The sequence below is a fragment of the Marmota flaviventris genome, chromosome 13, assembly GCF_047511675.1.
Source record: "Marmota flaviventris isolate mMarFla1 chromosome 13, mMarFla1.hap1, whole genome shotgun sequence".
Taxonomy (NCBI): Eukaryota; Metazoa; Chordata; class Mammalia; order Rodentia; family Sciuridae; genus Marmota; species Marmota flaviventris.
The window spans coordinates 101,453,752-101,481,421 of record NC_092510.1 but is presented as its reverse complement, the minus strand read 5'-3'; the positions used below and the strand labels follow the sequence as shown (position 1 = coordinate 101,481,421).

Below are 27,670 nucleotides of genomic sequence, written 5' to 3'. Positions count from 1 at the left end.
TTAGGGAAACCTGATGGCACGTTGTTTCTGTGAAGTCAGATTTACCCCTTTAATTTTTATTTTTGGAAATGGGATTTTGCTTAAAATCAGGACATGATTTTATACACACAGAACGAGTCTGGCAGTGACCTCCCAGATCCAATGAGGTCTTCAGGCAGCCACCTCTCATCAGCTGTGTGAGTGTCGGTAAGTCACTGCACCTCTCTGGTGCCACATGTAAAGTGACAGTAAAAAGGGCATCTACTGCACATGTCACAGGTCATCTAAACCAGTCCTGGTTTTGATAAAATGTCCTCCGTTTAAATACAATTGTGTCCTCAGAAGTGTCTAGAACACACCTCTCTGCACAGCCTGAGAAGGAAGCCCTTGTCCTGGAGGCCAGAGCTACGCCTGGGCCCCTTCCTTGGGTGTTTTGCTGCTCAGACCCACGGCTGAAAATGCCATGGAGTTTGAATGAAGAGTGGACACAGAAAGAAGCAAAGGGTGGCTGGTTGTCGAGGGCAGGGTTGGCCGTCATGCTGATTTGAAATTCCTGGCACACATTCACCAGGATCTAAGCAACCCTGAAATAAAAACACCATTGCCACAATGGGAATTGTGACTGAAAACGTTGGCTTGAAGGTTCCTGTGCCGACTGCTGGGCCCCGATTGGCTGGCTCTTCCTACCTTCCTCCCGCCGCCCTCCCCTGTAGGAATTTCTATTCCTGTTCGCCATCCTTTTTCTAGGTGAGGTCTTGGGAAAGAACATGGAAAAGCTGGACAGGGTGCCAGGAGCCCATGTTGGGTGTCAGTCAGAACCAGCTCCGTTCTGCTGCCAGCGATCCTGAAGGTGGCCCCTGCAGGCCGGGGTAACTACGGCAGCACCTCTCCCAGATCACCAGGAGGACTGAATGGCACAGCACGCCAAAGGCACTCAGCCCCGAGCTCAGGACGTGTGAAGCACATGACGAATGCCACTCACCGTGACAGAGATGCCCGGCAGAGGCAGGCACTGCGCCACGTGCAGTTGATTGATAAGGCAAACACAGTCACTGGCCCCTTGGGAAATGAGGCAGGTGACGTTTAATTATCCTGCTTGGAAGGGCCAGAGACACTCACAGGACAGGGACCAGCTCTTCCCATTAGTTAAGAGAGATGAGGACTTTCCTTGTTTGTTCTAAGCAAACTTGAGGCCAAAGGGACCTGACCAGCTCAGAGAAACTCAGCAGGGGGCCTTGCCAGGGAATCCAGCAGGGGAGGCAGCAGGCCGGGCTTCTGGAGTCTGTCTGGGTGTGAGCACCCACGCACACTCTTGCCCCTGTACTTGACTGGGGCTCAACCCGCCTGCAATGGGGAGGTGGCTTCAGACTGTCGCTGGCATGCTCATCTCTAGATTGGGGCTCAAGTGAGGCTCCTCCTACTTGCATATAACCACTTACAGAGAACTCGCGGTCAAGACTAGTAAAACCTCCCATTCACACAGTGCTTGCCGAGAGCGCGGCCCAGTCTTGGGGCACTACATGTACTAACTCAAAGGCTTCTTCATTCCAGGCTTCTTTCAGCTTAGGGTCCCTGTGAGTGCAGCCTCCACCTGAGCATCTGCAGAGACAGGGCCCCTGCCCCTAAAAGGTGGAAGGGCCAGAACGTTCTCTCTTGTACCCAGCTCAGACCTGTCTTGCTTTAACTTCCAGCTGAAGACCCCAAGGGCTGTGCTTTGGGGTAGGTAGCAGAGGTCTGCTTCCCTCCCCTACAGATGTCTGGGAGATTGGGAAGCAGCCACACACCCAGAACACCAGCCAGACAGGGCAGGATAGGCCTAGCCTCTGCCTCCATCCCTGTGTGTGGCTCACCCAGAGAACTGAACGAGTAACAAGGGCGAGCGTGTACTAAGCACTTTAGATGTGCTGTGCCTCTGGATGTCTCCGAATTTCACTATCAGACCATCCTTAAAGGCCCTACTGTTAGCCCCAGCACCGAGGACCAGGAACTTGACCCAGGCTGCACTGTCCATAGGCAGCAGCTGCCGACTGGGAGCCCTGAGCCGTGGGAACCGAGCGCCAGGGAAACCGCAGGCGAGGAGCAGAGGGGGCCCCGCAGGGCGCGGGCGGGCCCGGGGCGCCCAGGCCCCGCGGGAGATCGCGCAGCCCCAAGACCGCGGGCTAGCCGTCAGCACCGGGGACAGCTCCCGGGCCGCTCCCGGCAGCCCCCGCCGACGGTGCGCGGGGCTGCGGCGCGCGCTCCCGGCCCGGCTCGTGCGCGCGCCCTCCCCGCCCGCGCGCGCCCCGAGCCCGGGACTGGGTTGGAGCCGCGCGTGCCGCTTGCAGGGATCCAGCCCGGGCGTCCGGAGCCGCGGCCGCAACGCGCAGCTGGCAGGGACTCCCTCCTGGCCACGCAGTCGCCTTCCGGGGTCCTTCTGGGGCCTCTCGGCCCCCGCCTCGCCCGCCCGGCCCCAGCAGGAGCCGCAGACGTGGCCTGGGCTCCGGTCGCCGCTCCTAGCTGCGCCCTGCCCGGAACAGACGCCCGCCCGGCCGCCCCGTCACGTGCGCCCAAGTCCTCGGCCGGGCAGCGCCGTTCCCATGGTTCAAGGTAAGGGCCGAGCGGGCGCGCGGGTCAGCGGGTGTGGGAGCAGACGTCGCAGGCTGGGAAGCCCCAGCTCAGTGCCCAACTCACCCACTGCAGTCTGCCCCAGCCACCTTGCCCCCAGACCCCCTGTCCCACGTAGATACGGGGCCAGCACTTCCTGTCCCATCATGGTCCACCTTCAAAGTGAACTGCGCTGGGCATGGGGGCCTAAGGGAGAGGCTAGGAGACCACTGTGGGAAGGGAGGCTTCATTTCCCTCCAACAGTGGCCTGGGGTAGGGGGGTGGGGAGGGAAAGTTTGCCAAAGAGCTGCTTGGAAACCTGCCCCCGTTCTCTGCTGCCAGGACCTGAGACCTTTTCCATTCCTGAGACTTACCATCTGTCAGGCAGGCACCACACTGGGCACTTGACCTGCCCGGCACCCCTGAGATAGGGTCATAGGTCCCATTTGACAGATGAAGAAACTGAGGCCCAGAGAAGTTTGGTCCCTTGCCCAAGGTCACACAGTGAGTGGTGGAGCTGAACTCAAAACCTGCCTCGGGCACCACTTCATGCCCATGTTTGTCTGTGTGAAACCTCAGCTTAAGTAGTGGGGACAGAAGCAGGGGTACCAGACTGACATTTGCATTTTCTCAGTCAGGAATGAAAAAATTCCAAGCACATAAAAAAAAAAAAAAATCCAAGAGCAGCTTCATCGCCACCCCCCAGCTCCTTCACCTCCACAGGCTCAGTGCCATGACCCATCCAGGCCAGGACGGTGGGCAGGTGTGGTCCTGCCAGTGTGCATCTGTGGCTCTGAGACAAAGAACTCCAGAGTCACCCTCATGGACCTTTCTCCAGGCCAAAGGGACTGTCCTGGAAGCCCGAGCCCCTGCATGCCTCCAGTGCCCCACACCAGGAAGCCAGAGTTCAGGAGAGTGGAGGGACAGCACCAGGCTTCTCTGTGCACTGCCCTCTGCCATGCCAGCCAGGCTCCTGGGGGGCTTACAGGGACAGTGGGAACTTCCAGCTCCTGAGAAGTTCAGCCTTGCTCGGAACGCACACACACGGTCTTCCCCTTCCCCCCGAACTAGAATTGTGAACAGGGCCCAGGTGACCAAGGCTCTCGCCACCAGACCCCTCTGGGCTGTGGGGTGGGCGGCTTGAACTCTGCACCGCCTGTGAAGTACCGGTAGCTCTGCTGGAGCTGGGGAAAGTTCGTCACGGCTGCAGCCAGGCTCAGCCAGCCTGAGCTTCCCTTCCTCTTTCCGCCTTGGCGGGCATCGCGTTGCGTCTGCGTGATGCTGGGGAGAAACACAACAGCAGTCTCTGCCCAGGTTTTGGGCCCTGTCCCCTGGGTTTCCTGGGAGGCTGGCTCATCTGGACTCACTTGGCAAGCTTGGAAAGGCTCCTGCAGGCTGCGGTCTGGGGAGGACCCACAGGCCATCCCAGCCTCAGTGCCCCAGGGCCTGGGGAGGGAGTGGGGAGCTCTGCGAACCTCACCTCGCTGGTCTCCAGGGCACGTAAGCTGGGAGGAACACAGCGGAGGGAAGTGCTGCTTCCTGCCCCACCTCTCCAGCAGGTGGGGCGGGAGCCCCAGACACCCACTGCTGGTGCCCGTGCAGTTGGGCAACATGGGCAAGGGTACCGGGGAAGGGTGGGCACGGGCAGAAGAGTCGCCTTTCTGGGTGACCTTGGACCAGTAACGCTCCCTTTCTAGACCTAGCCCCCATCTGTGCCAGGAGGGGATAGATCACCCTCTGTCCCCTGGAGGCCTCCACGGCTCTGTTCCTCGTAGCCCTGGATGGAGTGGCCAAGGCCGGGGGGAGCCACAGCCCATTCTCTTGTTGTCCTGGTGGTGAGGGAGTGAGGAGCGGTTTGGACATCTCAGGCCAACCTGAGTCCCAGCCCCCAGTCCCTGCCAGCCCCACCCCCTCTCACCCCCATCTTGCACACTCAGGGCCAGCTCTAGGTTGCCAGGGCTGGTTTAGGGTGAGGCTTTGTGGCCGGGCCCCTGGCTGCCGTGTGCCTCGGGTCCCACCACGTGGGCTGACATACAGAGCCGGGGCAGTGGGATCCAGAGAGGAGTAATTACAGCTCTCGGAGGGGAGATGGACCACATCCCAGTCAATCGCGTCCAGCTCGAAACTCTCCGGGCAGAAGGGGAAGCAGATTGGCAGCTGGCCCCTCCTGTCCTCCTCTTAGCTGCCACTCTGCTGCCACCTCCCATTCCAAAGCAGCAAAGCCCCAACCCGTGCGTCAGGACACTGTGGTGTGTGGTGGAGAGGGTGGGCTCCAGGCCGTGTCTGGGTGAGTCACTTAGGGCCTCATCTGCAGATGGGTGCTTCTGCTCCCCACCCACACAGGGTGGGCACCTGGGCACCTGTGAACTGGGCGAGGCTGTGGGGCCCACCTGAGCAGGCGGCAGGCAGTCTGTGCTGGTCTTTCTTGCTCTCAGCCCCTTGGGATTGCTCCAGAGGGCTTTGACGAGGCTGGAGCCTCCCACCCTTGCCAGTCCCTCTCCTTCCCCTTGGACACGGAGGTGCCAGCTGCAGGGTGAAGTCTGCTGTCAGAGCTCTTTGTCCCATGGGAACTAGGTCCCCTCATTGGGTTCAAGCTGTCGAATCCTCTCCACCTCCAGGCCTTGGTCCAGGCCCCTTGCTGGGGTCAGGAAGGCCTATGAGGGGCTGCTCCTGCTGCCTGGGGAGAGGTGGGCTGTGGCAAGAACCCAGAACTCAGACCAGGTCTGGGTCAGAGCCCAGCTTGCGGCTTCCTGGCTGAGGGGTCCTGGGCCCTGTGCTCCTGGGCCACACACGGCTCCTGGGTCCCCGCTTCCCGGGGGTCGTGTAATTGGGGCTAGAGGGGGACAGGAGTCAGACAGACCAGGCCCATAAGCCCTGCTCAGAGGAGGGCTTTATCAAGTCCACGCCTGGGGTTAGGGTCAGAACTGGTCTTTAGAGGACACTCAGTGGCTGCAGCATGGAGGGTGACTTGGAGGGGTGGCAAGAGGCAGGGGACCCTGGGAGGAAGCTGCAGCAGGGGAGCGAGGAGGCCTGGACCAGGGTGGCCAGAGGCAGTCAGATGCCGGGCACATTCAGGGCTGCCGGATGTATGTTGGGGCAGTGGGCAGATGGCCAGGACAGGACAGGCGTCACTTCCATAAAACTCTAAGCAGAGGCTAAGCTGGAGACTGAGCCAGGTCTGGACACTGGGTGGGCTGCACGTAAGCAGTGAGGAGCCTGGGTATGCGAGCACCTGGAGGAGGACTGTATTCAGGACCAGCGTAGCACCAGGCCATACGTCCTGCCCTGGCAGGATGTTGCTACTGTCCTCGATGAAGGTGGTCCCAGGTAGTGGCAGCCAGTCACCTGTGACCATGTGCTCAGCTCTCCCAGGGGGCTGGGCCAGTAGGGAGGACTAGGAGCTGGCTGTCCAGGGACTGGACAGTGGTCCCAGCACAAACCAGGCTCCCAGGGCTGCAGCCACATCTGTCACATTCCCTGGCTGCCGAGTTGGCAGTGAGGCCATGCTGTAAGAGCATAGCCTTTAGGCCTGACCAGAGCTGTCTGTGTCCAAGCTGTGAGTCCCTGTTAAAGTTACTTCACCTCTCTGGGCCCAGATTCTTTATTCATAAAATGCCAATAGTTATATCCACATGGGAGGATGTATCATGCGATGGGCCGGGGATGGGGGGGACCCTCACTGCTGAGCACTAGTGAAACCTCTTCCGGGCCAGGTGTACCCGGGGAAGCCATGGTGGTGCCAGAAGGTGGCCTTGGGCAGACTGGCCACAGGGCTGCCCCTCACAAGCAGGCAGTGCCCACCGTGAGATGGCACTGGCTCCCTGGCTGTGAGGTCGTGAATGAGCAGAGCCATTGCCACCTGCGTCTTGGTGCTTCCCAGCCAGGTCCAAGGTTTCCACAGGCAAAGACGACCCCTCGGGCAGTCCCGGGTTGGCCTTGCCTGTCTGCTGGGCCTGCATCTGGGACCCATGGGGAAGAGTCCACTCTTTTGTTTTGTTACATGTAACTTACAACCACAAATCTGTGGCCTGAGAACCAGGACCAGCGGCATCAGCATCCAGGGAAGGTGGAGGGTGCAGGCGCCCAGCCCCTTCCACTCTCCTGGGGGACTCCATGTGCCCCTGGTTCTAGAAAACACACAGGCCGCTACAACAGAAAGCTGTCCAATTACCTAACAGGTGACTTCACCTTTTATGCCACGTTAGTGTTTATCTAACACACATTCAGTTTAATCTACATCGTGCCATTTTAATAAACGCGATACCCGCCTGCCCAAAGAGAGAAATGAGGCCATCCTGCTTGTTTGGGTTCATTGCCTACAAAGTCAAAGGCCCTAGCCCCTGGCTGAGGTCCACACCTGCACTAGCTCTGCAGGTGGCTGTGTTGGCCACATGGGAGTCACACAGGACCATCCTATCCACCGGTGCTCCCCCTTGTCCTCTGCCCCCTCCTTTCTGCCCCATGTCTGTGCATGCTCGGCTAGTGCCCTGACTGAACTGCTCACCCCTCCTCATGGCCTTCCCTGGATGGATTAGCGATGGTCCTGCAGGCCATGCACAGCTTGGGTTTATGTAGACTTGATTTGGGGGTGCACTGGGAGTAGGATTAGACACGGTGCAGGACAGTTCTCCATGGACTGTAACTTGGGTACAGGAGGCAGGTGTCCCAGATCTGGGGAAGGTAGCCCTGGGCTGGAGCAGTCTTGGAAGGCTCCCTGGAGGCAGAACTTAGCTGCAAGGAGAGTACGGAGTGAGGGCGCAGGTGTGGCAGAGAGCAGGGGCATGCCTGCCGTCACTGGAGGCGGGGGAGACCATCTGGTGACGGTGGCCTGCTAAAGATGCCCCTGAATTTCCCTGCTGCCTTAGTGGAAGCTGCTTCCCCTTCATCTTGTCGCTTTGGACCCTTTAAGAGGACGAGGGCTGAGGCCTCACTCCTGCCCTGGCCTCAGTGCGCTGCCCTCCTGGGTGGGCTGAGGCCGCCGTGCCCTCCTTGCTCCCTGGGCTCTCCAGCTGCCAGCCCTGTGTGGTGCCTGCCACGCATCCCCTAGCGCTGGCTCTCAGTGTTTTGCCAAGAGTGGCCTGAAGTGGGCACGAGGCTGCCGGGGGCGGGTGGGGGCGGCGGCCTGCAGGGCCCCAGGAGCTCCCTGCCCACGAGGCCTCACCTTGCGGCTGGAGATGGCGTGTTTACACCGTGTTTCCCAATTCCTCTCCTTGGCGTTGGCAGACGCCGGCCCACGTGGTGCATTAGGGAACTTTCCTAAGGCAAAATAAAGATGTTCATTTTTCCATTTCAAAGGCAAGTGCCCCCTGGAGGCTCCTGTTCACGGCCCAGCTCCGAAGCTAGGCAGACCCCAAGGACTTTCAGGAGGGCCCACCAGGGCCGGCAACCACCTCCGGCTCTGAGCAGGTCAAAGCCGGCCACTGCTTTGAGAGGGGGATTCTGGGATCTAATGATCCAAATCCAGCTTGAGGGGAGGCAGTGGAGGAAAAACTCTAGTTTGCTTAAAAATCCTAGTTTCCCTGCCTCGCGGGCACCTCGTGGCCTGCTGAGGTCAGCCCGCCTTGGGGCTCCCCTGGGCCTCCTGTCTCCGTGTGAACCCACTTATGAAATTCAAACTAGATTTTACCTTCGTGGAGCCTCCCTCGTGAGAGTCGCTCTGGTCCCCAAACAGGCTTCTCCAGGGTCGTCTTACAACACAGCATCTGGGTATCACTTGTGGGGTCGTTTATCTCTGTTCTGCCATCACTTTCCGCCTGCCTGGTTCTTCATTGATCAGGAGAGAGGGAGGGAGTGGGGGAGGGATGGGGGGAGGGGGAGGGGGAGGAGCAGAGGCGTGGGGGAGGGGCAGGGAGCCAGGACCCGGCTCTTCCCTGCTGGTGAGCTGAGGCAGGTTATTAAACCTCTCTGCGGGCTTTTCCCCCTCCAGTCACCATCGAAGATCCCAGACACCGGGTAGGCCCTTGACAAATGGGACCTGAGGGTGGGGTCTGGGGTCTCTGCCTACAGTCAGGTGGGGCCTGCGGAATGGCCCTGTGTCAGGCTTGGCCGAGGATCCTCACTTACAGCCCACCCAGTCCTAGCTGTACCCAGACCCTTGAAGGGGCCCAGGGAGCCCCACTGGGACAGACCCCACTCCCCTGGCCTCCCCTGCTGTGTTCCTGTGTGCTGACTGGCTTCTGTACTCCGAGACCCTTCTTCCCTGAGGGCCCTCCCTCCTGCTACCCACTGCCTGAGGACCTTGCCTGGCCAGTGCCAGGTCTCTGCTCCTTCATCAGCCTCTCAGGGACATACCCCTGTCCTGCCACCTCCCAGTGGCCCTGTGACACCATCCCAGGCACCAACAGTTGGCTCTGGGGTTCCTCCCTGTCAGTCTTCTCCATGGGGAGACTGCTGACCCTGTCCACCACCTGCACGGTGTGTGCTCACCAGGGGCACTTGGTCCACACTTGCTGGGCAGCAGGGCCGTTCCTGTGGTTGGGAGGGCCAGCCTGTTGTGCAGGGTCCTCTGTGTGGCCCCCCTGGACGGATTCCCATATTTAGAGCCAGAAATGGCATCTGTTCCCATCAGGACCTTCCCTCAAAATACCCCAAACCAGCACAACACCCACTGGGAAGGAGGGGCTCAGAGGGCGTCCAGCAGGGTCTGTCACCAGCGCCTCCCCCCCCCCCCACCCCGTGGCAGGGTCCTCAGCTGTCAGAAGGCAGTTCTGCAGGGCTGCAGGCCTCCCGGGCCGGCCCAGGTCGGTTGTGCAGTGACAGCGCTGACCAGGGTCTCCACTCAACACACCCACGCTGGCTTAAGAGCAGCTGGGCCCACTCTTTAAAAGAGAAAGTTGATGTGAGAACAAAATTGCTCCAGGAGGCCTCGGCCACCAGGCCTGGCTCAGGTGGCCACACCGTCCACATAAGTTACAGCAGAGTAGCCAGCTCAGCCCCATGGAGAGGCCCAGAGGCTGAGAGAGGGCCAGCAGCACCTCCAGCCTCTGGGTCCAGGCAGTGGCCATCCACCCTGGGACGAATGGACTAATGAAGGAGTGAGGGGGGTGAGGGACACGGGGTGGTGGGTGCTCAGGGCTCCGCTGCCCCAGCTAAGAGGGTAGCAGCTGAAGCCCTCCTCAGCGATCTCCTGCCTTTCACTTGAGAGGGCACTTGGGGTGACCTGGATGGAAGCAGAAGTCTGGACCCCATCAGGAGCTGGACGCGCTTCGTAGACAAGCTCTGGTGGCTCTAGTGAGCCGCCCGCCGGGTCCTTGCTTCAGTGGGGAGGAAGCCTCTGCAGTTGTTTGCGCACTTGTGATTAAACTGAGTCACTTCCAAAGTCCCTCCATACCCAAAAGAAAGGGATTTGGGGTTCTCAGATTCGGGGCATCTGCTGTGCACATGTCCTGACCTCCTAAGACTCTAGAACTTTCCTTGAAGATTCTGGGCATCCGTGACAACACCCCTCAGACCTCCCGCACACGCTCCTGCGTCCTCTGGCTGCCCATGGTCCTCCTGCCCTCTGGTCCCACCCACCCAGCAGTGCCCACCACATGCCCCCTCTCAAGCTCCACAGGGGGGAGATCAGATATGGGCCGGGTGCAGGGGACAGGCGGGCTCCTGGTTAGGCCAGATGTGCTGAGTGCCCACCTGTACTTTGAAGGAAAGTACCAAAGCAGGGACAGGTAGCAGCAGCCCACATCCTCCCTTTGGTTGCTGGACAGGCCTCCAGGCTCTGTGGGATCCTGGCTGCTTGGTCCTTGTCCCTGTCCTGTTCTTCATTCACCTTCGATGAGACACACACACCCGTGCCCTCTGCAGCAGGTGGGCAGGAAGGAGCAACCCCGCTTCCTACACCGGCCAGATCCTCACTCAGCAGAGGCACGACTCAGGCTTCAAGAGGATGCCTGCCCCTCCCAGGGGCGGCACCCATGCTGCCAACTCACCGCTGTGGTGTCCCGCTCCTCTGACCACCGTGAGCAGCTTCCTTGGGCCTCCTGGAAGAGCAGCTCACAACGGCTGGTTCTCGCTCACATGGCCCCTGCTTTACGCATCCTGCCCGTGTTCAGTGCTGTGAAGGTGGCGGTTTGCATGTCAGAGCTGAGCCATGCTCACGTGGGCCACCTGGGGCGCGGAGACCCTGCGCCGGGGCAAGGAGAGCCCCACCCCTCGCTCAGCACACAGAGCCTTGGAGACTGCCTGTGACCTCCATGCATCCCGGGTTGTTAAGTACACGGACTTTTGCTTTCACACTCCTGTGGTGACCTGTGTGGTGGCAGAACGAGGTCACTGTGCACATGGCTTGCCCTGTACCCATCCCCATGTCTCCCCACTTGCTCTGAGGGCCTGCACTCACAAGGTGGGGGTCCCCAGTGTGAAGACACCCTGTGGAGCTGCTGTCCCTCACACTGGGCCTCCCCAGGACAGGACAGACGTCACCCGGCCCCACCAGAACAGAGTGCTTCCCATGGGGCTCCCAGGCAGGCCACTCAGCTGGATTTTGTGAGCTCTGGAGGCCCAAGAATCCTGAGCCTGGTTCCTGGATGCCATCACCTGCCCAAGTTGGGCCAGCAGGGACCCAAACCTCAGGAGAAAATAAGAATCTGCCTCCGACAGGTCCCAAACAGCGGGAAAGGAGCTGAGCTGTGGGGCCCTGGGCCCTGGCAGGGGAGGCGGTGCTGATGCCACCCTTTATTTCCACTTCATGTTGGAAAGGGTTTTGTTCTGCTTCGTTTTTTCCAGGTGGAAATGTCAGGTGGGCGGTGCCTCTTATTTCTTGGCACTCTCAGAGGTCACCCACCGCCTCCCGGTTCCCACTGCCCAGTGAGAAGTCTGCGGTCACGCTTGCTTTCCCCCTGCAGGGCGTCTGCATTCGTTTTTCTCTTTATTGGTGGTTTCGAGGGCTTTGGTTATATTGTTCCTTGTTGTTTTCTTCACGTTGGTGGTTCCTTGAGCCTTTTGGCCTTGTGGCTTCAGAGTCATTGTCCCATCTGGAAATTTTCCAGCCAATGTTTCCTCTGATCATTTTCCTGGGGATTGTAATTGCACACATCGGCTCAGGCCCCTTGACGTCTCCCACGTCTCACTGAGGCCGTCCATTCACTGTTTGGTTTCTTCTGTCTCCTTTCGCTCTCTGCTTCACCTGGGTGGTTTCTATTGCAAGTCTGCAGGCCGAGCCTCCGGTAATGTCCAACCTGATATGGACCCCATGATGTATTCCACACCTTAACCAGGGCCGAGTTTTCATCTTTGGAGGTTAGACACTTTCATGTCATTTACATTTCCAGTTCACACTCTGTTCCCCCCTGGTGCTTCCCCTGGTGCTACAGACAGTAGCTTTTAACAGTCTTGTATCCTAATTCCATTCTTGGGCCATCTCTGGGCTAGTTTCAGAGACTGGTTTTTCTCGTCACTGGGATTTGCTTTTTCTTCTTCTTCTTTGCATTTGAGGAACTTTTCACTGGACGCCAGACGTTGTGAATTTTACCATGTTGGGTGCTGGGTACTTTATTCCCTTATGCATGTGTGAGCTCTGTTCTGCGATGCAGTTAGGTCGTTGGGAAATGCTTGATCTTTTCAGGTCTGGCTTTTTAAGCCTTGTTGGGCAAGACCAGAGCAGTTTTTAGTCAAAACCCTCCCGGTTTCCCTTCCTGGTGCTACGTGGGTTAAGATGCCTTCCTGTCCGACGGGACGGGAGCTATTTCTGGACCTGCCTGAGCTTCAGGTACTGCTCCCTAAAGCCCCCTCAAGTGGTTCTCTCCCTCGGGCCACAGGTCGTTCTGCTCTCGTGTGTGCTGACCTGTCCTCAGCTGACCACTGCAGGGCCTCTGCCGGCTCCGGGCTCTCCTCTACAGTGCTGTGTCCTGAAGCTCTGGCTGCTCTGGCCTCCTTGGGCTCCCAGCCCTCTGCCCTCAACTCAGAGAGATGCAGCTCCCCCCGATTCCTCTGCAAGCTGACCAGGCACTGACCAGGCAGGACACTAGATGATCAGAGGGCCCCCTTTGTTTCTTCTCCTGTCTTGAAAGTCACTTTCCTTCATCATCTGATGTCCAGTGCTTTGAATGCCATTGTTTCAGTTTTGTCCTGGACAGACAGTCCTTCGACCTCTGTGGTTTGTGGCTATTCTCTGTAATGAGGGCTGGTCCTCCTGGTGATGAGGAGGGTCCTGGCAACTTCTTCATTGTCGTCACTGGGCTGAGACACGGAGGGTAAGAAATCCCCGGGAGATGCAGAGCCTTCCTGGGCTCCTGCTGCAGCGCCTCTTGCAGTGTCCCCCTGGTGCCTCCCCTGGACAGCTGCCAAGGCCAGGAGCCCTAGGTCACCTGACTCCCTGCCCCTCACTGCATCCAGCCCCCAGAGTCCTGCGAGGGCACCCTCCTCCAGCCACACCGCCCCTCTCACCTGAGGCCTCGCGCCCATCACCACACCACGTGCCCTCCCCGCAGTCAGCTCTGACCTCAGGACCCCACTCTCCAGCCAGCACTGCCGGTCAACTGAGAGTGTACACTGGGACAAAACAAGAGGAGCAGAGCTGCCAGAGCCCCTATCCCCAGCGACCCCCATTCCAGAACGTCACAGTAAGGTGGCCAGGCAGGGCCGGGGAGTAAGGGGCAGGCTGGGGTTGCAGAGGGGAAGCCTGTTTCTGGAAGATGGTCTGGGTCGGAAGCTGGGTGACAGTACCGTGGGAGGGACCCATGGCGCTTGGGGGTCAGGAGGAGAGGCAGCAAGGAGTCTGGAGAGGCACAGCCCCAAGGAGTTGTAGAGAGATGCACAGGGGCTGAGGGTCTGGTCCTGTGTGCCCAGAGTGTGCTCCGGCAGCCCGTTCCCCAGGCAGCCCAGCGCCCAAGACAGGCGGACAACCAACACAGAGTGATCCGGGAGGAAGGGCACCTGGCTGCAGCCGAGGGCGTCGGGAGATGAGGCCCGGGGTCTGTGGAGGTGGCGAGCGCTCTCTGTCCTCCCTCCTGACATCACTGGTCAGGCCCTCAATCAGTAGAGGCAGTGGGGGAGGACACCCTGGAGGAGGTGGATGGAGGAAACCTCAGGGCTGTTCTGGAAACGGCTCTCAGTGAGCTGATAACAGGAAAATACGCAGCAGCATGGTCCACAGGGTGGTCTGGGTTTGTTAAAAAATAAAATAAAAAAACACATATAGAAATGCCCCCCAGCTCTGCAGGCCCCACAGGGCTGGAGCCCTTCCCACACGGCCACTTGTCATCGCAGATGGCTCTCGTGGCACCCTGTGCTGGGGGAGCAGTGGGTGTGACCTACCCAGAGCACCACACAGGACAGATCAGCACCAGCACTGCCAGGCCATGGGCAGCAGGCAAGGTCTGCGCCAGGGGTGTGCATCCAGCCTGCTGCTCTCTGGGCCCCCCGACCAGGCAGGGGCCGTGTCCCCGTTTGTCACTGTCCCAGCACAGCCCAGTGCTTGGCACACAGCCAGGCTCCATGGAGCAATGGAGGCAGGAGGCTGGCTGGAAGCTGGCATAGATGTCTTGTCTCAAAGAGGGAGAGACTGAGGCCCACGGTCACACGGACACCATGGAGGAGAGTTGGGGTCCCACCCACATGTTGCTGACCTGGGCCGACTTGGTGTCAGGGGTGACCGGGGATGGGGGAGAGGTGGCACCCAGCTGCCTGGAGCCCTACGCTGCAGCCCGCCTTCTGGTGGCAGGAACATGGAGGGCTGTGGTGGGGGCTCCCTGAGGGTGTCTATGGACAATGGCCGTGGCCTAAGGGTGTCTGTGGACAGTGGCCATGGGCTGAAGCAGGCCGAGTCTGGACCCTGGGCTGTTTAGGAAACTTGTGCAGGACCCACTGGGCCCTGGAGGTTGGGAGGACGAGTGGCCGTCCAGGTGCCTTGTGTGCACAGTGGCGTGGGCAGAGAGGCTGAGGTGGGCCACCCGGTGACCCCAGCCCAGGGAGAAGATAAGAGAGGGCCGACACCCGCTGCGATCTGCCGCCTGCCCCCTTGACCCAGCGCACAAGCGGGCAGGGTCCCTCCGGCATCAGGCACGTAGTAGCCACTAGGCGTCTGGTGAGGGAGCGTCCCGTGGCCGGGACAGGCAGCAGGCCCTGGTTGGTGCTGCAGTGAGGGTGGGTGTGGCTGATCCATCTGGGTGCCCAGGTGGGAAGGACCAGAGATCAAGCGGCTCAGGATGGACTGTGGAACCTGCTCATGTCTGCCATGCCCCTCAGGCCAGGGTGGTGGGCCAGCTCTGCAGAGGACCTCCAGGAGGGCGGCCTGCCCGACTGGGCCCACTGCCTCATGGCACCCCAAGCCTTTGTTCCCTGGGCAGCTCTGTGGCTGAGGGGCCAGGAGCTTGGCCTGCACCTACCCACTGAGGACGCAGGGCGAGTCCCACCAAGGCCCCGAGCCCTTGCCACTCCGCTCCGTGGGGCCTGTATCCTGAGGGCCTTGCTGGACACTGAAGTTGAACTCCAGCTGCTGAGCCAGGCGGTGGGCTGAGGCCTGGATCGGGTCCTGGCTGTGCTCCCCGACTCTGCCTTGGCTTCCCGCCTTTGCATGAGGATGCTCCCAGCCCCGACGCAGGTGCCTGGGAAGGTGTGAGCTTGATACTTGGTGTGCTGCGGCCCCTGCCCGGCACCCTCCTGTCACGTTCGGTTCCTACAAGAGGAAGTGAAACTTCAAAAACTAAAACGAGACAAAACAAAACCAAAGAGCCCCCACTTAAGTCCGGCAGCAGAAGGGGTTTTAAAAACTCAACTTGTGTGCATGGTTATTTTTAAGGGGGAGAAAAGTCAACCCATCTGCAGCTGAGCTGGGGCTCCTCTGGCCTCCCACCCGTTTCCTGACACACTGCTGGGTTCTTGAATGTGGCAGCTCCTCCGCCCCCTGGCCTGGCCTGCAGCTCTGAGCCTGCTGTGGCCCCACCCCCACCTGCCCAGGAGGCTCTAGGGGGCAGGCAGGTGACTGTGGAGGCCACAGGGCAAGACCCCTTCCCACACCTGGAACAACCCTCTGCACACCCAGAGCCCTGCCCTGCTTGCCCAACCCCATTAAACAGCACAGAGGTAGCCCCTACTGTGTGCGCTCGCTGTGCGGACCCCTGGTGGCCGGAGGACTGTAGACTGGAGAAGGTCCTTGTCCTCTAGGGGCTCTTCTGCAGGACGTGGGGGGAGGAGGCTGTGGTGCTGTGTCCTTCCCTGCTTCAGGCAGGGAGCAAGGTGTGAACACACCAGGGTAGGCACCATGTCACCCCGCCCACTGACCCCTACTGTGTGCCTTTTCTTTGGGTTCATTGTCTATCAATGGGCTGACATAACCCTGCTGGACTGCCCCAGGGTTGGGCACTGTGGGAGGTGCCGTGCTGTCCTGCGCAGAGGCTCTGTGCCACAGGTGGGCTTCCCGTCGTGAGGAGCCAGCCTGAGTGAGCCAGGAAGTTCAGCAGAGGGACTAGGAGTTGGGTGGGGACCCTGGGGGCAGGGTCAGGCCCAGGACGTTCCTGAGCATCCTCACTGTGCTGGAATCAGCCAGGGCAGAGGCTGGGGCGCCCGAGGTGGGTGTGAACCCCGTTGTCCTCATGAACACACGTGAGGCTGGACAGGAGAGGCCTGGGGGCTCCAGGACAGCTGCAGCTCTCCATCCAGATGCTGCTGTGGGCCTCCTCCCACCCTCTGGTCCCCATCCCCTGGGGGCTGGAGGCAGCTTGGGTCACTAAGGAGATGTGTGGGTGTCCTGGGCAAGGCTCCTTCTCCGTGGGCCTCGACCACCCCTTTGGACAAGGAGGGAGGAGGCTAGACCCTCCACTGCTGAGCTTGTCCCTGCACCCTGCGTGTGGGCACAGCCCAGGCTACCCCCGTCCTGGGCAGAGAGTTTGCTAGCCTGGGTGGGAACTAGGATTTGAGACAGGCTGACTCCCAGGTGAGGGGGACAGCCCCCCTCAAATAGGCAGCCAGTTCCAGCCATGCTGATGGTGGGTAGTGACCTCATCTTCATGAGGCCCAGAGTGCTGTCCAGGCCATGCTGAGCCAGGGCCTCCTCTGCCCCCAGCCACCATCAGCCCTGCACCTGTGCTGCAGACCGGCCTGCCCACTGTGGGCCTGGGGTCGTTGCACGTGCCCGGGCCTGTGAGCCCTGGCGAGTTGGAGGCTGCTGCCCTCGGACCTGGACCCCTGTCAGGAAGTGTGGGATGGGCCCCAGCTGAGATGCCTCCTTCCTCTAGCCGGTGCAGAGGCTCCGACCCCTGCCAGGCCAACTGCACAGACACCGGCCTCCTCCAGGGTCCTGGGTCCTGGACATGGCCCTGGGGCCCGGCATCCCCTGACCATGGCCTCTGCTCCAGCTCCTCTCCTCCAGCCCACAGCTGCCCCCTACTCTGGTCCCCTTCCCAGCACCAGCCAGGCTGGAGTGCTGGGCCTCCTCTGGCTTTTCAGCTCTTGGCCTGAGGCGCAGGTCCTGAGGTGGCCTTGTGACATGGATTTTGGCAGGCTTGGGCTCCGACAGGCCCCTGGGCTCAGAGCAGGACACGGGTTTCCTGTCTCCTTGGGCCACTGCTCCCTTCTGGCCTCAGTGTACTTTCAGAGAATGTGGATCAAGGTTTCCTTCCGTCCAGTGGCTTGAGAGCCACTGCCTCCCAGACAGCAGCTTCCCATCTGTGACAGGCATTTCCTCTGCCACCAGGGAAAGCCATTAACCTGGGGAAGCCCCAGAGGGGACCTGGGCATCAGACACGTCCAGCGCATGAGGCAGGTGGCTCAGGAGGCCACGGGCATGGTTCTTACCAGCCCTGCCATTGCTGAAGTAAGGCCCGAGCCAGAAGGGAGCCCCTTCCCACCACCTCATCCCCGCCTCCCTCCCAGCTGCCCCCCGGCTCTGCAGGGTCTGCAGGGGTGTTCCCTCCCCTCTCCTGGAGCTCAAGGGCACCAGAGGCGGTCCGTCTGTCACTGGCTCACGCGGAGCACCCACTGTGGGCCCGGCTCAGGGCAGGGCAGGGAACTGAGGGTGAGGCTCTGCGCTCAGGCTGACCCCAGGGCGCCTCATCTAGGGCCCAGGGAGAATTTTAGCACATCCAGAAAGCACCAGAGATGTTGGATGGAATGTCCGGGTCTCTGTGCTCTTTCTGGGACCCCTCAGGGAGCCCAGACTAGCAAGCTGGCAAGCCAGGGCACCACATGTTTCCTGAGCAGCCCGCCCCCATCCCGGGCCTGGATGCACTAATTCCTCAACTGTGGGCATTTTCTTGGTTCCCGACAGAATGAGAGCCCCTGGGAACCCGGCTGGGCCCTCCCTGGCCCTGGCCTGCTGAGCTCCAGGGGCTGGTCTGGGCTGCAGACTGCACTTGGGGGCAGGCGTTCCCAGTGCCCCCGGTGCCCCTCTGTGAGGCCGTCCCTGGCCGGCTCTGGATAACATCTCGGAGCCCAGCTGGGGCAGCCGTCGCTGCTGCACTTCCCTGTCTGTTTATTACCGAGCGCAGCGCAGGAATCCAGGAGCCCGCAGAGCGTGAAATTAGGAACAAATGTGGAGGAGGTCTAGACAGGAACTCTGCGGGCCGCTCTGCTCTGCTCCAGGACCACGGGCCCTTGGGCTTCCAGGTAGCGGGAGCACTTTGAAACCAGATGGGATGCGTTTGTGGAGCAAGGATCTCAGTCCCCAGAGCCCTCAGAGAACGCCACACTGAGGGGAGCCTCAGAGGCCACAAGCGCGGATTCCCAGCCCGGCCCTGTCCTGGCCCCTCAAAGCCAGCCCTCTCTGCCCCAGCCTCGCTTTCTCCATCTGGAGATGAGTGGCCCCAACGTCACTTGGTTGGAAGGACACTTGTTAAGCCAGCAGGTCCCGGGCTCGCCGCAGCCTGGAAGCCATGTTCACCAGGCCCCCAGCTCTGGTCCCAGGGATTGGAAGGCCCTGGGCTACAGGGGCCGGCGGGCCTGGCCAGGCTTGGCTTCTCGGTCCTACCGGAGCGCTGGGCACCTCAGGAGAGCCGGCAGACAGAAGCTTCATCAAGCTTTGCTGCGGGGCTGGGGTGGACACATGAAACAAACCACGGAGGCTGTAGCCTCGCGGCCTTCGAGGCTAGTGCGAGATGGGCAAGAGGGGACACAGAAAGATGGAGCTGGGAGAAGGGCAGGACGTGAGAGCGTGTGTCCTGTGGTCGAGGGCAGCAGCACAGCAGAAGGCTGTGAGACTCCGCCGGGAGGCAGGGAGGCAGGTGGAGGCCGGTCTGGCTCTGCCGCCAGGTGCTTCCTGCCTCTGCCCCGCCCAGCCACCGCCTGATGGTTGGTGTGCAGACAACAGAGCCTGTCCGCTCGGCTGCCCAGACGAGACAGGGGCTATGGGCAGGGCCCCCTGCACAGGCTCCAGGGTGGAGGGAAGCAGAGGGCCCATCTCACAGCCTGCCCTTGTGGAAGCTGGGGTGGGGTGGGGTGGGAAGCAGGGTTTATAAAGCTTTGAAGCCGTTTATGGTCCCAGGGGGCAGAGCAACAGTTCAGCGAGCCCCACGGAATCGCTGGCTGGCAGCAGGTGGCTTCAGAATTGCTGCTGGGTGGCAAACAGGCGGTGGCCGCCCTGCCAGGCTGTCACGGGGCCGCCTGGCACTTCGCTGCCTCGGAGGCGGCCTGTGCTGTTCCCCGCCCGGCAGGCCCAGCACAGTCTAGACGGTCCTCTTCCTGGACCAGTCAGGGGCCACCTCCTCCAGGAAGCTTCCCAGCATCTAATGCTCCGTCTGCAGCCCTGGGCCTCAAACCCTCCCTTCATCTCCCAGGCAGCAGCTTGCTTGGTCTCAGGACTGGTGCCTGGGTGCTGTGTCCCCGGCCAGCATGAGCAGAGGCTCTGTGTCCCTTCCCCTGCCGTCTCCAGCGGCCTCTTGGCACTCTTTCCCATCATGACCCTCTAAGGGTGTCCTGTGGCTGAGCCACCGAGGTCCTGGAGTGGGAGGAGTCCATTGGCTAAAACTGCCTGCCTGTGTGGATGAGGGCATGGGCCAGAGGGAGGCTTCTGACCCAGGCCACAGCCAGCTGAACGCCCCAGCAGACGCGGGCCTGGGGGGCATGGCGGGGCAGAGTCCCTGCCTGGAAGATTGAGGGGGCAGCAGGATGCAGGAGGCGGGGGGAGCTCAGGGTTATGTTCTTCCACTGCGTGGAGGGGCGTGGTCCCTCCCAGGACTGGCATTTGAGGTTCTGAGGCTCGGTGAAGTCCAGGAAGGCTTTCTGGAGGAGGATGGCACGTGCCTGGCTTCAGTGGGAGTCAGAGGGAAGGGCATCCCAGCGAGTGGCACAGCCAGAGCAGAGAGGAGGCAAGGGCAGGGCCAGGGGACAATGGCACCTTCACCCTTGGGACTGTTTGGAGTTAACTGCGATGATGTCAGGCCCGGGCACGAATGGAGCTGCCAGGAGCGTGTGCGTCTGTGTCGGGCCTGGCCCTGGAACCTGGCACCCAGCACGGGCGTTGCTGTTCCCTGAGCGTGTATCTGCGGAGCGAGGCGGAGACGCTCCAGCTGGACAGGCCGGGTGTTGGAGCGGCTGCTGCTGACAGCCCTGGGCACCTGGCCTGAGCCGGCACCCTTCCCGGCTGCCTGCCGCTGGAAAGAACCCAGGCCCAGAGGAGACGCAGCTCAGGCCCCAGGGGCCAGGCAGAGCCAGGGACCATCTCTGGCCTAGGAGCATGGCCAGTTCTCACAGTGACCCAAGGAAGGACATAGGCCCAGGGAGAGACACTGTCTGACAGTGCACCTGCCCTGGTGCAGAGTCCCCAGTGCCCAGTTGTTGTAGCCCACTGGAGGCCGAGCGGGGCCGGCAGGTCAGGGTCCCTCGAGTGCACTCTCTGGAGCCCCTGCCTGCCTGTCCCAAGGGCCTCAGCACCACAGTCCTGATCTTTGTGTCTTACTCCCCGACCCATCTCCTGGGGCCCAGCCAGGCACGTGCTCCCTGGGGAACCTGGCCCCAGCCTAGAGCCCCAGCTGTGGTCAGTGACTGCATTCAGCCCATCACGACAGCTAACAATACCCAGGTCCTCTCTCTCGCCTCCCCAAGTTTAGTGAGACCCCTTGGAGGCAGCAGGGCCATGACTGTCTGCTCTGGGGCAAATATCAGAAGCCCACTCAGCTGTGTCTTCCCAGGGGAGGGTCTCGCACCTGGGTCAGGACCCCAGCAGAGGACAGGTTTCTCCACGTCTGTATCTGTCCTGTTCCCCTGGGGCCAGTTCCTGCTGGCTGTCCACACACATGGCACAAAATGCCAGCCCTGGCCACAGCTAGACCGCTATGTCTGCCCAGGTCCTGGGACCAGCAGGGACCTGTTCCATCTCTCAGGAGAGAAGCCAGCCTGGGGCACACGTCCACTCCAGCCCCAGTGAGCTATGGCCAGCAGGCAGCAGTAGGGGTACAACTGGGCACCAGGGGCAGGGTGCAGAGAGGAGGGTCACAGAGACAGGGCTCAGGGTCCCACACATGAGCGTGCCATGGGGTCCAGGGCACTCGCGCAGACGTGGGCCTTGACAGTAGGGAGAGGGAGCCGCAGAGGGCACTGCCCTGCCCTGAGGTGGATGGTCATGACCACTGGCCCTGACCCACCCCGCCTCCTCATCCTGCTGCTGGGGCCTGACAGGTCACGCCATCCCTCCAGTCAGCAGTTTGCATCCCACAGAGAGGAAGGCCACCCTGGAAAGTGCCACACAGGACAATGGGCAGGAATGGCCTCTGTGTCGAGACCCTGTGGTCCCCACAGGTAGTGAGGACTGCTGAGGCTCTCAGCTGCAAGAGAGGCCTGTCTCCAGGACGATGCCTGCCGTCCAGCTTGGCCTAATGGGACACTGGGGCTTGGCTGGACTCCTGGGAGGCCCCTGCCTATCCTGGGCCTCAGTCTCCTCCCCAGTGACCTCAGAGTCCCAGCATCTGACCTCTCCTCCTCAGGCTGTCCTCCTGATCACAGAGGAGGACTCCCCAGAGTCCCTTCTGCAACCTCAGGGGAAGGTCAAGGACATATCAGTGACCCTGTGAGACCCAAAGTGGGCAGAGGGCAGGACAGTTGAGCCCCATGCCAGGGCACCTGCCTGCTTGGCCTCAGCTCACCTCTGCAGAGATGGTGCCTCCCTGGATCCTGCCTGTCAGCCTGTGTCCCCAGCAGGGCCAGCTGGCCAGCTGGCCTGAGCCACCTGGGGAATTGTGTGGGACTGGAGCTGCCAGGCAGAGCTCCCAGGAGCGTGTGAGGTCCCTGGCTCCGTCTCTGTCCTGTGTGTCTGGCCGTTTGTCCGTCTCCGCCTGGCTCTGCTGTTTTGGGTCTGTCTGCAGCAGGCTGTCTGCACCTTGCTCTGTCTGCCTGTATCTGGAGTTGCCTGTGTGTCTGTCTGGATCCTCTCTTGCTGTCTTCCTGTCAAGGGGCCGGGTTCCAGGCCCCTGTGTCCCAGCAAGCCCCTCTGTCGGTATGTGTCCGTGTCCCCCCTCCACGGGCACCTCCCTGCCTGTTGTTAACCTTCGCAAACCTGGCTCAGAGTCGGCGGGGACACCCGGAGGCCTCCCCCACCCCAGCCAGACCTTGCCTGCCGGTTATTCTCGTGCATTCTTGGAGGAGGGTTGATCAACCCGAATCCCAGCGGCTCTAGCAGACCCCCCAAGCCCTCCAGGGACGTGCACACGGAGCTTGTCCTGCCAGCGTCTGCGAGGGCCTGGGAAAGGGGCGGTGGGCGCCTGTGCTCGTGCCCCCACGGGGCAGCCGGGAGCGGGCTCCTCCATGTGCCAGGTGCGAGGTGGCTGCCAGGAGGCCAGGCCAGCCCCGTGCCATCCAGGGAAAGACAGCAGGAGACGCAGAGGAAGGTCAGAGACGATGCAGGAAAAGCCCCTGCGTGTGAAAGGCAAGGAGTGCGCCTGGTCTGGGTGGGGAGAAGCCATGGGAGGCTGAGCCCGGAGTTGAGTGGGACTGTCACCTCTGGGGGCACGCAGGGGAGGGGCAGGGGCAGAAGCCAGACCGAATGCCCATGGTGTCACACTGTGGACTTTGGGACCAAATGTTTTCTATGATTAATGAGCAAAATTAAATTCATTTAAAATTTTTAAAAAGAGAGAAAAATAAAGGCCCACAGGTGTGAAGTTGGTGGGGGAACTGCTCTGAGGTCTTTCCAGTGAGTTTGAAACCGTCTCCTGACTGTGCGAACCTAAAGGGGCCGGCACAAAAAGGATAGAAACCCAAACTCGGTTCAGAAGCGTTGTTAGTGAACCCACTGGTGGTGTTATTTTGAAGACGGTCACGTAGAGGAGAGGACAGGTACGCTGACCTAAGTGGAAAACAAGCTGCCCACCACGGACACCACCAGGCTCAGCGCCTCGAGCGCAGACCCGACCCTACAGTCGCACCAGCAGGAAATACCCAGGAGCTGCGGGCACCCCGCCCAGCCTTGTCTGAGAACCACCCTGTGGGGCCATCCCTGGGGTCCCACCAGAGCGACCCAGGAGCCGCCAGAGGGGCCTGCAGACCCACAGTCCCAGGCAGGGGGGCCACTGAACACCAGAAGGAGTGACTGCAGGATCCAGATTCATCAGCGAGTCTGTGGTGTCACGGTGACGCTGAAAACAGACAGGAACTAAGGGTCACAGCTTGTTCTGCAAGTGGCTAGAGGTGAGACTGGCCCCTTCCTTACGGCTGCTCCGGGCCAGCAGTCTGGGACGCACGGGAGGCTCTTCTGCACTTCCCTCGGAAGCACCAGGGTGAACGGCCGGGGAATGGACCGCATCTGAAGTGGCCGTTCCGCGTGTCCCCATGGACTAGCCTGTCTGGACTGGCTCAGGCTGCCCAAGCCATCTGGTGGGAAAGCTGGGCCAAGCCTCTGAACCCCCGGGTAAGGCAACAGCAGGACCAGAGAGGAGCAGAGGCCGCCTGACCGTGAGGCAGAAGCCAAGCGCCACAGAGGAGCAAGCGCCTGGGCGGTGAGGCCCCGCGCACCCAGCGCACAGGCCGGTGGTGGCTTTCCTCCCTGGTGGCGCAGGGAGACAGGAGGAGGGCTTGTGAGAACTGGCCTGGAGGCCAGCACATGCTGAGGCACAAGCCGGCCGGGAGCAGGCATCCCGGAGCCCCTGGAGCACGCAGGCTGGGTGCTTTGCTAAGTCCTCATCTGTCAGTTTGGCGCCAGTGTTGGTGGGTAAACTGGCTCGCTCTGGGATCTTGCAAAACTCCAGTCACTCCCGCCACTCGGCCCCTGCCAAAAAAAGACTGGGGAATAGGGGAAGGGGTCTGTCGCCCACTCCGGCCACTCCACTGGCTCGCGAGAGGGCGTGGGGACGACCAGAACTCATGACGGGGTTGCTGAACCTTGCGCGCCCACACCTTGAAAAGTGAGCAGATGCTCATGGGAGGGGGCATGGGCTCCAGGGTCAGTCTGCCTCCCGCGTTCATGTGCTGGGCCATGTCCACGGCAGGGCTCCAGGCAGGAAGTCCCTGAGCCCAAATTCCCACCTCTGACAATATGTCCCGAAGAGAGCATTGAGGTAGGTTCTGTGATCCAGGAGCCCCCCTACCCTAAACATCATTAAAAATATTTTTTCTCAGTGTAAACAGCCTAGATATCAAAAAGGAATTGGCTTTCAGTTTTGTAAGATTAAAAAAAAAATCTTAAGAGTGAATCTTCTTGACAGTGCTAGACTGTACAATTAAAAACAGTGGCCAGGCTCAGTGGAACACACCTGTAATCCCAGTGACTGGGGAGGCTGAGGCAGGAGGATCACAAGTTGGAGGTCAGCCTGGGCAACTTAGCAAGACCCTGTCTCAAAAGTTAAATAAATAAATGGGCTGGGGTGTAGCTCAGTGGTAGAGCACCCCTGGATTCAATATCCAGCACCCCCCCAAAAATTGAAGATAGTAGATTTTATGTCCGATGTCCAAGCATTCTGTTACTATTGATATTTAAATGAAAAAGCATCAGTCACGTTAAACAATGGATTATGATCAGAAATTACGTTGCACCCGAAATTTAATGATTCAGAAAAAGAAGAATGGTTGAGTTAGGTGAGAAGGCAAGAAACAGGTCACAGGACCCGGAGCCCAGCTCACTGCTGAGTGCAAGATCTTGACAGAACTGTGCTAGCAGCTCCCACCTTTTGCAGATGAGAAACAGGCTGGGGTGGGAAGGGGCTGGCAGAGACCTCAGGGGGCTTCGTCTCCTCCCACCTGCCCTGTTTCCAACCTGAGCCCTTACCTGTCATATGCATGTCCGCGGGTACCTGCTCCCATTTGGCTAGTTTCTTTCCTTTCTGAAATAGAAGGGTGTCTTCTGCACAGAGGTCTGGGTGACCCCGCGGGGCTGCTGGTGTTTTCACAGGCTGTTGATGGAGAAGAGGGCGGATGACAGCCGGGACTGTGGTCATCACCGGGGGCATCTTGGCGACTGTGATTCTGCTCTGCATCATCGCAGTTCTGTGCTACTGCCGGCTCCAGGTACCCCCCAGGGCAGGGTAGGGCCAGGCAGGGGAGGCCCAAGAGGCTCCAAGAAGGGACAGCCAGATCTCAGAGGAGGAGCCCAGCAGACAGCACTGGCGAGGACTCCACCTGCCAGGCTCAGGGTCCATGGCCACCTGCTCACTCACCCAGGGCTTTCTCCAAGGCTCAGAGAGGACAAGGCACTGAGCGGGGGGCACACAGCTGCCCAGGGGGAGGGCAGAGGCGAGAGGGGCCGCCCTGCATGCTCCCCGGCCTGCCCGTGCTTTGGTGCCTCCGGAGGCCCTGTGTCCTCCTGAGGTGGGGAGCCTTCTGGGCAGGGTGAGGTGGCCCAGGGCAGTGTCCACAACTGGACACTGGGGCTGGATGGGGCTTGGACCCCAGCTCTGCAGCCCCCATCCTCGGTCTCCATTGGCAAAGTGAAGATGGGGATTTCTGGACGAGGGAATGAGCCACTGCAAGGTGCTGAGCGCAGCGCTGGCCCCAGCAAGACTGGCAGGTGGTTGTGAGCGGGCCGGCTCTCGGCAAGGCTGCCCTGAACCCTGGGGACCCTCTGGCGTGGGCCAACCTGTAGGTACACGTGCAGTGGCGTGCAGCACGGTCACCCTCTCCCACAGTACTACTGCTGTAAGAAGGACGAGTCCGAAGAGGACGAGGAGGAGCCGGACTTCGCCGTGCACTCGCACCTGCCCCCCCTGCACTCCAACCGCAACCTCGTGCTGACCAACGGGCCCGCGCTGTACCCGGCCGCCTCCACCTCCTTCCGCCAGAAGTCCCCACAGGCCCGCACACTCTGCCGCAGCTGCTCCCAATACGAGCCGCCAACCTTCTTCCTGCAAGAGCCCGAGGACGAGGACGAGGCTGTGCGCAACGGCGGGGGGCGCGTGGCCTATAAGAGCATCAGCCAGGAGGACCTGGAGCTGCCCGCGGGGGGCTTCGGGGGCCTGCAGGCGCTCAACCCCAACCGCCTGTCGGCCATGCGCGAGGCCTTCTCCCGGAGCCGCAGTGTCAGCACGGACGTGTGACGGCTGTCACACGCCCAGCACTGCCACACAAGGTCTCCAGGCCACTACAGAATACCCATGGCATGTCCCCAGGGCTCCAGGCCCAAGCCCGGGCTCAGCCCAGCCTTCCTCACATCCCTGTCCTCAGGGGTCCCCAGGCATGAGGAGCCCCAAGCCCTCTGCAGGGATGAGGCTCAGTGAACCCCAGTGTGGCCGCTTCAGGTAGAGGCCCGATGCCAGGGCAGGTGGGGATGGCAGAGCAGGGCAGGGCCTGGCTCTTGGGCACAGGGCCAGGCTCCTACCTCCAGGAGGTGCGGGACGGTGATCATGGTTCCAGCCCCAACTCAGCTCCCTGGCTGTGTGGCCTGGGCCATGCCATACCCTCCCGGGGCCCTGGTCTTCCTGCCTGTGCCAGGAAGCGATGGCCTCTGTGATGCCAGGGGCCCCGCAGCACAGGCCTCCCGGGGACAACAGGGACTCCACGCCCCCTGAACTCGGGTCCCCTTCTTCCCCCCTCTCTCCCTCTCCTTCTGCCCCCACCCCCTACAGGCACCTGCTGGGGCTGATACACTGTTGCCCTAAATGCCTGGCAGATGGACAGAAGGGAGAGTTTAGGGACAGCAAGGTTCTTGGTGTACTTGGCCCCTGGTCTGTTTCTGGTGAGGAGGGAGGCAGAGGGAGAGGGGACACTGCACAGCTGGTCCCCAGCCTAGGCCAGGCCAGCAAGCAGACACCTGGGGGGTAGGGAGGTGGGCAGAGCCGTGGCCCAGGGTTCAAAGGTCCCCCGACTCACCAGGAGTCCTGGGTGGCCTTCCCATCCATGGGCCTCAGCCTCCCCATCTGCCTGAGGGAGGCTGGCCTCAGAGGGTCCTTCGAGCTCTGATTCTCAGCAGGAGCCACCAGGTCCAGGGAGACTGGGCCACCCCCTTCCACCTTCTTCCCCCCAAGCCCAGTCCCTGCTGGTGCCCCGTGGGTCCAGCCAGCCAGAGCTCGCTGCTCCTGAGTGGGAGCACATGTCCTCCAACTCCAACCAGGTTTCCCCAGGACTTTTGCCCCCTCTCTAGCCCTCTCTATCACTGGAGGAGATGGTGCCCAGTGGCCGCCAGGGGCACTGCCCCACACCCACGCCACTGCCACCCAAGCACAGCTGTCCTGCCAGGAGAAGGCAACTTTCTCTTTCTGGGCAGCAGGACCCAAGAGCCCCTTCCCTCTGGGAGCCTCCCCCTCCCCAGGTCCTACCATGGAGCCACGGGTGGGTGGGCGCTCAGCACAGGCACCTCCCTAAAGATAAGCCTTCAAGGGCCGGGCCGCCCCGAGCCAGGCCCGAGCAGGACCTTGCCCTCTTACTCCAGTGCCCGTGAGTTTCCAGAGACCGGGCAGTTGGTGGAGAGCCTCGGCCTGGGCACCGAGTCTCCCTCCTCTTCCTCCTTCCTCCCGCCTCGGCCGTGGTGGGGTTCACCCCGGGCCCTGTGCAGTCTGCTCCCCACACCCCCAGAGCCTGCATCCCATCCCACCCTGTCCTGCATCCTGTGGAGTCGCCGGGCATCCGCTGAGGTGGGGCGAAGGGCACTCCCCAGCCCTCCCACGTCCCTCCCTTCTTCCTGGCCTCTTCCCTCTGGTGTAGTTCATAGATCTCCTTGAAACAAGCACCACCCCTCCCAGCCCCCTCCATGCCGCCGTGACGGGGCCTGCTGGCGGAGCCCTGGGCTCCCTGGGAAAGCGAAGCCAATAAACCTTGTCTCGCA

General features: G+C 61.2%; 1 protein-coding gene and 1 long non-coding RNA gene across 2 annotated transcripts; one reads left to right on the top strand and one right to left on the bottom strand.

Annotated features, from left to right (window-relative positions):
• The first annotated feature begins 2,291 nt into the window (after window positions 1-2,291).
• On the top strand, window positions 2,292-27,670 carry Fam163b (family with sequence similarity 163 member B). Its single transcript, XM_027942194.3, has 3 exons — window positions 2,292-2,565; window positions 24,806-24,921; window positions 25,539-27,670. Exons 2-3 carry the CDS (start codon window positions 24,829-24,831, stop codon window positions 25,944-25,946), a joined length of 501 nt encoding a protein of 166 aa, XP_027797995.1. The 5' UTR covers window positions 2,292-2,565; window positions 24,806-24,828; the 3' UTR covers window positions 25,947-27,670.
• Window positions 6,644-8,328, bottom strand: LOC139701540 (uncharacterized). The gene is made up of 3 exons (XR_011704063.1): window positions 8,189-8,328; window positions 7,724-7,818; window positions 6,644-7,293 (listed from the first exon to the last, which is right to left on the bottom strand). It is a non-coding gene; the product is annotated as an uncharacterized lncRNA (long non-coding RNA).